This window comes from Nannospalax galili, unplaced genomic scaffold (genome assembly GCF_000622305.1).
Source record: "Nannospalax galili isolate Female #2095 unplaced genomic scaffold, S.galili_v1.0 scaffold1184, whole genome shotgun sequence".
Taxonomy (NCBI): domain Eukaryota; kingdom Metazoa; phylum Chordata; class Mammalia; order Rodentia; family Spalacidae; genus Nannospalax; species Nannospalax galili.
The window spans coordinates 362490-372423 of NW_008351624.1; the positions used below are offsets into that span (position 1 = coordinate 362490).

At 40.5% G+C, this 9934-nt stretch overlaps 1 protein-coding gene and 1 pseudogene across 12 annotated transcripts in view; one reads left to right on the forward strand and one right to left on the reverse strand.

Annotated features, from left to right (window-relative positions):
- Window positions 1–160: 160 nt before the first annotated feature.
- Window positions 161–9934, reverse strand: part of Abi3bp (ABI family member 3 binding protein) — a 255155-nt gene continuing 245381 nt past the window's right edge. For 2 of the 12 annotated variants that reach the window (XM_017802040.2, XM_017802041.2), the window contains exons 34-35: window positions 1045–1124; window positions 162–388 (exon numbers count right to left, since the gene is read on the reverse strand). In XM_017802040.2, coding sequence (XP_017657529.1) covers window positions 297–388; window positions 1045–1124 — 172 coding nt within the window. In that variant the 3' untranslated portion in view covers window positions 162–296. Of the gene's footprint in view, window positions 389–1044; window positions 1125–9934 lie in introns of all 12 variants that reach the window. The other 10 variants (XM_017802037.2, XM_017802038.2, XM_029553746.1 and 7 more) reach the window with 8 other exon arrangements.
- Window positions 4509–4815, forward strand: LOC108491579 (annotated as a pseudogene).

The window sequence follows — 9934 nt, forward strand, 5'->3', positions numbered from 1 at the left end:
GATATACCCTCTGCAATGCTCTGTAGGTGTGGGGTTCCTATAAGAATACATTCAGGGCTCCTTTTTTTTCAGTACATTGTAAAATTTAATGTATTGGATGTGTTATTAGATGTGGACGTGAGAGTGCTATATCTTGATGTAACTATTAAACAAAATTTGAATTGACAGTACATGAGTGAAAGCAAATTTCAGAATACCTCCCTTCCCCAGATAGGTTCTCAACGTAAAGTGTTTACATTCACACACCTGATCATCTAACAAGGCTAAGGGGGGTGGGATGGGGATGGAATCTTAGCTCAGGTTCTTCTGTACTTACTTAATTTAGTATGTAGTTTTCCCCTACTGGACAAGTACTTACCAGAAATTGGCTCGCTCACTCTTGGGTCAGCTGAGAAGAAAGCACACACAAAGGTAAAGTTCTGATACTGCAATTGTATGACGACTATGGGCACTTATAGTTAAGTCTTACTTGCAAAACAGTACACTCTTGCTAAAGACTAAATCTGAAAGTTATTTTTGTGATAATCTGTGAGCAGCTGCATCTTTTACATATGATTTGAGTAGTTTTGAATATAGGTTGTTATTCTTTCAATTTCAAAAACGTTCTCATTAAGCTTTCTACAAAAACTGTGGTAAAATTACCAGGGTATCATGAACTATAGTTAGTTTTAAAAATATGCAGGTATACTGTACATGCAGATAGATGCATTTTGTTGGGGAATTGAAGCTTGGAATATTCGCTTCACAGAACTCACGAGTCCCCTTTACTGATGGACTCGTTGGGTATTTTCATTGTAGGCATGCAAGGAAGCAAGAGCTCATTTGCTACATCTTTTAGTATAGATTACATTTTTCTTTTATTTTTTTTTTTTCCCTGACACCAACATAAATGAGGAAAATTCAATGGTGTTACCATAAGGGCACCTTCATCAATTACATTTTTTTTTCTTCATGAATTTTTAGGAATTCAAGACACACTGGGTTTCCAACAAGCCTGCTTTGTAAAGCATTGATGTCCTTGGGAATTACCGCTAATGTGATTACCTGATTCTGTATTGAATGCCACTGTTTTGCTGGGTGGGCCTTCACCAAGTGGGTTTTTAGGTTTGACCTCGAATTCATAGCTGTGTAAGGAGGAATAAAAATAGTTGTAATGAATTCTTGAGAGGTAAGAAGCAATATTTTTATATTGACAACTGGTTCTATTTGAAATCATGACAATTTCAGATTTTACTTTTTAAACATCTAATGTTTCATATGAAAAAGATACTAAAACAACAAAAAAAGATAGCTGTCTTAAAAACAAACATTCCTAGAAATAACTGGGTAGGTTGGTCTTGGACATACAGGAAGAGAGATATGCGGTGGACTTCAGCAAATTCCAGCACCAGAGAGTCTCCCCTTCAGATGTTACAGGGAAAATTTCTTTCCTGTTTCCTGTTCTCCCAACCCTGAGTATATACCTTGACATTAGACCTCATTGTGGTTATCTTAACCACAGGATATGGTGGCCATGGGGAACCGTTTCTTTAAAATGCAGATTACTGTCCCATCTCTGCTGTTGAAAATAAAGAGATTCAGGTTGGAATTTGTAATATGTTTCTGAGGTGAGTTATGTGCCCACTGGTATTGGAGAGCTGTTGGGCTAAGTTGTAGAAATGGGTGAACACACATAAGAAAGTTTTTTGCAAGACTGATTGTATCTCCTGGAGCTCAGGTCTGATGTAGATCACAAGAAGCCAAGCTGCGGTGCTCAGAAAATGGGCCTGCTAATATCCTAAAGCATGAACACATAGCTGAGACTTCCCTGAAAGCCAAGTTCACACTGGCCAGGCTTTTAAACCCTACTGCAGTTACACCCTTAAGAATGCTTATTAAATTGTTCAGTATTTGACAAATCTTATATATAAACAGCAAATCCTTTTGAGAAACTAAATAGGAAAACAGTATGTTTTTTTCTGAAACTAACTTTAAAACCAACCTGAACCAGCTGGTGACATTTTGTGAATCTCAGATCTGATTTGAGGAAATAAAGGACATCTTTGAGAAGTTTGCAACAAATAAGAATGTATAAGCAGGAAGATACACAAGGATTACTATTGCATTGCATTAAGTCACTCCTGGAGTCTAGTGTTAAAATGATAGGAACCACTTTGTTTTGTGCATCATAGATAATCATTTTGCACATACAAAATAATACAACACAAGCTCCATGGCATATTGCTATAATTTTCAGCTCAGGACAATGATGCTGTACTATTGTCTTTTCCAAACTCGAAAACTTTGTGAAATAGGAATGAAAACCTACCTTTTAATTTTTTTACTGAAAATGAAAGCATTTTGGAAAATTAAACAATTGCTATAATGTGGTGTACCATTTACCCTAAGAAAATACTGGGCTGGGAGGTGGCTCATTAGGTAAAGAGCTTGTCATGCAAGTGTGAGGCTGAGTTCAAATCCTGAGGACCCATGTCAAGCCAGGCCCATAATCCCAGTGCTCCTACATCAAGATGAGAGGCAGAGATGGAAGACAAGACTCTCCAGAAGCTCACGGCCAGCTAGTCTGGCTGTGCAGCAGGGAACAACAAGAGACCTTACTCCAGTGTAAAGTATGGTCCTACACCTAAGGTTCCCTCTGACCTCCACATTTACACTGTGGCACAAATACACATAAACAGAAAAAAATGCTAAAATAAAACATGGGTGCTCTAAAAAGCCAATACATGGGGTGTTGCACTTAGAACATTTTCCAAAGATTAAATTCTTCCTAAGATTTAATGGCCTGAAAATAAAGCCCACAATAAAACCAGTGAACTGAAAATGGAAGGGGACAGGGAGGGGAGTTAGAGGAAGGCAGAGAGAGAATTCACAAACATCTGCAGTTTGATGTGCGAATGCATACTATATCCATTCCAGGCCATTGGCAAGTGCCCCACACCTTGGCCAGATTTGATCACTAGACTCATCTCCACGTCTTTTTATTTTAGTTATTTACACTTAAACACCGTTTGTAGTATGGCCATAAATTTTCATAAGCTACTTTTTCAGAGAGGTTTCCTCACAACATTTTATGGCACTTAACTAGTTTGGAAGAAATTAACTAGATGAGGACTTTTTTGTTAAACTAAGGTCTATATAAAAAACTAAGCTCTATATAAAACTATTTGTGGTGGCAAAATCTAAGTAAGAACTCTGAGAAAATTAGGATTGTACGTAAGTATAGGATATTGTTTTAAAGTTTTAGTAGTTGAAGTTTAAAAAAATGTAATATATAAACTAAAGTGAAATCTTAGAATATAAAGTAGACATTCTACAAATACTGGGACTAAAAGTCAAAGATATGAAATAAAATTAGATTGTGGTTGAGAATATAATACCAGCTAGCAGAAACTAGAAAACGGGGAGGTGGGGGGTAATCTCAAAAATGGTGTAAGGAAGTTTGCAGAAGTTAAAGATGTAAGCTTTCAGATTGGAAAGCCGTGTGCCCCATAAGATGAGAAAAGGAATGAAAAGGTACTAAAGCACACAAACCAGGTAAATAAGGAAGAAACCCTGCTGATTCTACATAGGAAGGTGTGTGTCCTAACAGAAGCAATCTTCACAAACCCCACCAGGTGGTAACATGTTCCAGTAGTTAAAGACAAGGTTAAGAATATGTCTTTATAGGGCTAGAGAGGTGGTTCAGCAGTTAAGAGCACTGGCTGTTCTTCCTGAGGACCTAGGTTTGGTTCCCAGCATTCACATGGTGGCTAACAACTGTCCATAACTCCAGGGGATCCAACACCCTCTTTGGGCCTTCACAGGCAGTGCACAACATGCTGTACTTAAGTACAGGTGGTAAAACACTCAAACACATAAGATTAAAAATAAATAAGAAAATTTTCATAAAGCTGGAGACATGGCTCAACAGCTAAGAGGAGGCCAGAGGAACCAGGTTCAGTTCCCAGCATCCACATGAGAGCTAACAAAGGTTCATAACTCCACTTCCAGAGTTTCTAATTCTTCTGGCCTCCGAGGGCATTGCATGCACACGGCACACTTACATACTTGGCGGCAGAACACACACACAAAATTTAAATTTTTAAAAAAATTATTCCAACCTGGAATAATTATTCCTGCTTTTCCTGCCTGAGACCTCTGGACTAGCCTCCTAACCCAGACCCCATCCACTGCATGATCCCCCTGCACACAAACTAGCTACATTCTCTTGCTTAAGGCCCATACCTACTCTGCCTAGCTAAGTCCCCCACCTTGGCCCTAGGCCCCTCTCCTGATCATCCTGCCTGAGGCCTGCAGACTACCCTGGTAAGTCAGACCCCAATGTGGGGTCTAAATTTGATTAAGATCTATTATATGACATGCACAAATTTTTTTTTAAAAAAGCAAAAGCAATTTTATATACATATATATATATATATATATCAAAGAAGTGAGAACCCCAGATGAAAGCCATGCTTGTTGAAACACACACACACACACACACACACACACACACACACACACACACCATGCCTGAAAGAAAGGCTGAAAGGGATGCTGAAGGAGATAAGGCCAGGGTGAAGGACAGTTTACAGAGAAGATATGCAAGGTTGTCTGCCAAACCTTCCCCTCTGAAGCCAGAGTCCAAGCCTAAGAAGGCCCCTGCAAAGAAGGGAGAGAAGGTGCCCAGAGGGAAGAAGTGAAAAGCTGATCTGGCAAGGATGGGAATAATCCTGCAGAAAACAGATGCTAAAAACAGACCAGGCACAGAAAGCTAAAAGTGTTGGAAGATGCCAAGGGAAGTCTGTGTGTTTGATAACTGTGCACCTCTGGTGACTCCACAGTTTGAAATGCTACTTTTTATCGTTTTATGAGAAATACAGAATTTTGTTTTTTAAAAAAGCTATGTCGTTATCACACAGACACTTCATTTTTTTTTTGGGGGGGGGGACATGTGTAACTAACAAAATGTCTCCTAAGTAGGATTGATGTAGGGTAAATGGTTTTCCCTCTGGTTTTTGAAAGACTCCTCTTGGCTCCCAGGAGGGGATTTCCTGATGTTGATACACACATGGCCACCTTGGCACATAATGCCTTGTGGTGTGGGCAAATTCAAAATTAACCTTTATATCCTCCTCTCCCTCCACCTTTAAATCAACATAGACTTAACTCCCTTTAAGCCAGAGACCTGTTGGGACCTGACCCCTACATTGGTTTTGCCAGTATGTTGGGCAATCTGGACTTTGCAGTGACATCATTGGAACAGTTCCTCAGAAGAGCAGTGGTTCCTTTTCTAAAATATTATAGATCTTCAGATTGATAATTCTGCCATGTTCATTTCATTTCCTGAAAGGGTTGGCTTGTGAAGTTGTTAAACAACATGCGTAATGTGAAATGTCAGCCCTCTAAACTTTCCCCATTCAGAGCATCAAATGAAGACTTCATTGGATTTTATAGTGACTTTCTGATTTTGGTAGTCCATATAAGAAAGGAGTTTGGATGTTCTTGTATACTGTTAATGATTGTCTGACAATGTTCTGCCTGAAATACCATGATTTTTTATGAAAAGTGTCTTTAATAAAGGTGAATACATTTTGAGAAAAAAGCAAAAAATGAAAAAGAGGGTAAAATTTGAGTTCAGTAATTTTGAGAGCAGCTATGAAAATCAGCACAAGAGTTGAAAATACATCAACTTACTGGACATGAGAGGTTTTAGAAAGTATGGTCTGTAGTTCCTCTGTAATCTCTCAAAAGAAAGATACCCAGCTATAAGATCTATCCTCTTCAACAGTGGACTCTGGAGTAAAGCTCAAGGTCTAGTGGGAATAAATGTCCTCTTGTCTCCCTACCCCTTCTTTTCTTCTCTATTACCTTTTCTATTTTGCTAAAAATATAGAGCTGAATTTTGGCTTTCATTGTTTAGTATACCTTTTAGTTACATACTCCCTCCTGGTTTAAAAAGTTAGCTTAGCAAAATCCTCAAATTCAAGCAAATTGCTTGTTATAAAACTACTTTTCATACCCTTGATAGCTGCCTGTTCATTTGACTACAGATTTGTTGGGTAAATCTTCCTGCTGCAGCCTTGAAAAATTTGTGCCCCATTTATGTGGGACTTTCTGTTAGAGGAAGAGGAATGGAAAAGTGGAATAGGGAAGAGTAAGGGCCACTCTAGGCTGATGAGGAAACAATTTCTGTGAGCTCATCTCAAGGACATTGCAGGACTACAGTAAACATTTCTGGACACTTTGTCCCATGTAGCATCACTGTGTAACATTGGGAATGCAGATAAGGAGCAAGAGGGCAGAGCTGCATAGACATCTGAGCACAAAGCAAGCCTCAGGGGCCGAGCCTGCATGGTTTCAGGAGGCTGAGACAGGATCACAAATTTGAGGCCAGCCTAGGCAACAATACCAAGGCCCTGTCTTTACAGATAAGAGAGAGAGAGAGAGAGAGAGAGAGAGAGAGAGAGAGAGAGAGAGAGAATATGAGAATTCAAAATGAAAAATGGGGATAGAAGGAAAAACAGGCTCAGTAGTCATGGAGGATCATAATGTAGCTGCCTGTTACACCCCAAGTGATCTTTCTTCTGTCTCCCACTTCTAGGAGTCAGGACTAGAAATTCTGGGGTTGAGCTACACTTCAAATTCTATGGTGGTGTGCTGACTTTCTCCCACCTACTCTCTAGAAACAAGGGATTCAAAATAAATAAAAAGGCACATGTTGATGTGAGCAGAAGAACTGTCCTTTTTAGAGACTAGTGGAGCCTGTGCTCTTGCTGAGTCCTTTTGCCTGATGAAAAGCTATTAACTGAGCAGCCATCTCAATTTCTTTTTTAACAAGGAAGGAATTACTTGTCTGTTGCCCACACCTACAGTAAAAATAAATAAAATGGCTGATGCTTTGGCAGCAGATTTTTCTTCTTTCTACCAAATCCATGAGATGTTGAAAACTAAATACAGAATCTGCAGAGACCATGATTTCACAGAAATCCTGCAGACTAGCTATGACTGCTATTTCATATGTCTTTCATTCAACTAGATTTACAGTTTCTAAGAAGTTGCTGTCTGGAATCCAGCCGACCTTCAGTGCCAGTGTTTTATTAAATCAACATAAACAAGGGTCCCAAGTAATCCGTGCTGCCACTTTGGTAGGTTTTAGTCTTAGAGGAAGAACTGTTCCCCAGAATCCTAAGCCCACAGAGGTCAATAAAAGTACTTGTGCAGATGAAGTGAATTTGATTTATCTTAATTACCAGAGTCCATTTTCCATAGGAAATTGTTGGACTACATGCAAGTCTGGCACACATAAACAGTTCTTCAGTGGTAAGAAGTAAGCTTATTGGAACAGACAAGAGGGACTAAAGAGCCTTTTTAATGTGCAGTGATCATGTGTGTCCATCTGTATTGCCAACCATTTCATCAAGAAGAACTCAGCCCATCACCAAATAAAGCACTAATGTCAGTTCCTCTGAAAGTAGACAGCAGAGTCAAAGAAAAACATTTTACTGAGACAGTTTTACTTTAGAGTAACCTAGATTTTAGAGTCACTGACTCTGCATGGCTTTGGCTATCTCAGAATTATGTGCCAGAAGACCTTTAGAGATCAACTAAGCCACATTTTATGGCCCTATAAGCATTGGTGCCAGATCACTTATTTAAAATATTCTTTAGGAGTTCCATTATTCATAAAATTAAACATAATTTATGGTCTTGCAGATAAAGTGGTTTGCTCTCAGATAGGAAAGACTCTAAAATTTTTCTTTCAGTTCAATAAGAGCTACATGTTGCCTAAAAGAAAAGATTGTTAATCCTAGCCAATTGTAGGGAAGGAGGTTTCATAGAGGAGAAAAAATCTGGGAAGTATTGGAAGGAGGCTAGAGTTTGGATTCAGCTGATACAAATACCTCCATAATTCTTTTTATTTTAGGTGTGGGGAGTGAGACAGCTTTAAAGATTGAGGTAGCATTTGCCTTCATATCTCCAGATCTCTCTTGTCTTGCTCGACTACAAGCAAGTTTCCTGTCCCTGTGCACATTTGAAACCACAGCTCATTGTGGGGCACTGCCAGGCTGCACCAGCCTTCAGACGAGCATCTGAAACCTGGTGTGCAGTCAAACTATCTCATCAGCAAACAGCTGCTAGTTGTACCTGACTCTGAAATTTTCAGCTTCTGCACAATAGATTAGAGCATGGCTAAGTGACTAAGAACAGGCAGGAGAAAATTGGTTGGTGTCTCCCAATTGGCTAGTTCCTCCAAGAGGTGGGGCCTGCCACAGAGTGTGGACAACTGGGGACGGGCTGCTGGGAGCCATCTTGGAACAGAAGCCATGAGCTGTGGGGAAGCACTTGAGCTGTGGGAGTATGCAGTCACACTGCGGCTCAAGGACAGAATGGCCTGACACTTATGGACCTGGGGTGAGATTGCGGGCCCCTGAGGCATGAGCGAATGTTAGTGGTAACTATGGTAGTCATGGCAGGGTCTGATATGGCAGGCTCTGAGCCGCTCCCCACTGGAGGCAGGGAGTTAGGCACTGGGTATTCATTCCTTTGTAAGTTAATAAATGCACATAAAATATATTATCATTTGTCTGATCACACAGGAGATCCGGAGGGAATTTGGGCTACAAAATTGGTGTAGTCTGGCCAGATAAAGGAACCACAGCCTTGGGGGTGTGGGTCTCAGAAAGCAGTGCTGTTCTTACTGCGCCAGTGGCAGGTCAGCTGGGCTCTGAGTCCCAAATCCAGGAGAGAAGCCAATCAAAACCCATATGCTTACTGGGGTTAGGGATAGTCATATGGGTTATACAATGGATCATAAAATCTGTAACTAAAAAGAGGCCAGCCATGCAGAAGCATGGACTACAACTATGTTGGGGGTATGTTGGGGGGGTGTGAAGATTTTTTAAAGGTTACCCAAAGGCTAGAAAATCTTTTACCTGCTCTGGACCCAAACAGAGTGCCCAGAGAGACAGCATGGCCACTTTGCATGATAAAAGATGTGTCCCAGGCAGGGAAAGCTGAAAAGGCTGAACTAGCAGACACAGTTGCAGAGCTGGACAGAGAAAAAAAAGTGGGAAACTTTGACTCATGTAAAGTCCAAGGACTCAGAGGAAAAGACAGATAATAGAAGGAAAAAAAAAAAGGTAACTGCTGTAGCTAGGAAATATTCCATGCTAGAACTATTAAAACTAGCAAGCAAGCAGAGAGCCCCTGGCCATATGGCTTGTGAGAATATGTGACATGGGAGCAAATGAGGTCAGTCTAAGTCCTTCAGAAGCTTCCCAGCTGAGTTATATAACCACCCATCCATCCTTGCAATACAGGTTGTTCAACCTAGGCCAATGGGGTGGCTGGTTGAAGGCATTAAAAATACATGGTTGTCACCAAGGGAGAGTAACACCATTAGCAGGGGCTGGAGGACTATAAAGGAGGGGCAGGCATTACTGAGAGAACTAGGTATGGGAAAAGCAATATATGATGTCCAGTTCACTGGGCCAAATGAGACTGTGTTCATCAGAGATATGAAAGAAAGCTTAATTCAACTAGGACATCAAGAATGGTATGGGGCTTTAATGGTTTTACTAAGCCCTTTGACAGGACAGGAGCTTTGTAAAGTGAGAGAGGCTTTGGCAAATCTAAATGATTCTGACCAGCATATAAAACATGTCTGTAAAATAAAAGAACACCCTATAAGAGATATAAAAAAGACCAGACAGACGAAATGGTCTGTGGGAGACAGGCTTGAGCCTAGGGTGAAAGTCTTACTGAAAACCATACAGCAGGCCCGAGGCAACGGCCCAACTACTGGAGCCACAAGAAATGCCTTGTGACATTTGCTCTCATTGGCAGATCATGAGACTGATGCCCAGAGCTCGCCACTCCCTAATCACCACCCTTGGGTACCTCACCTTTAAACTACTTACTGTACTGTGCACCACCCTTGGATACCACACCT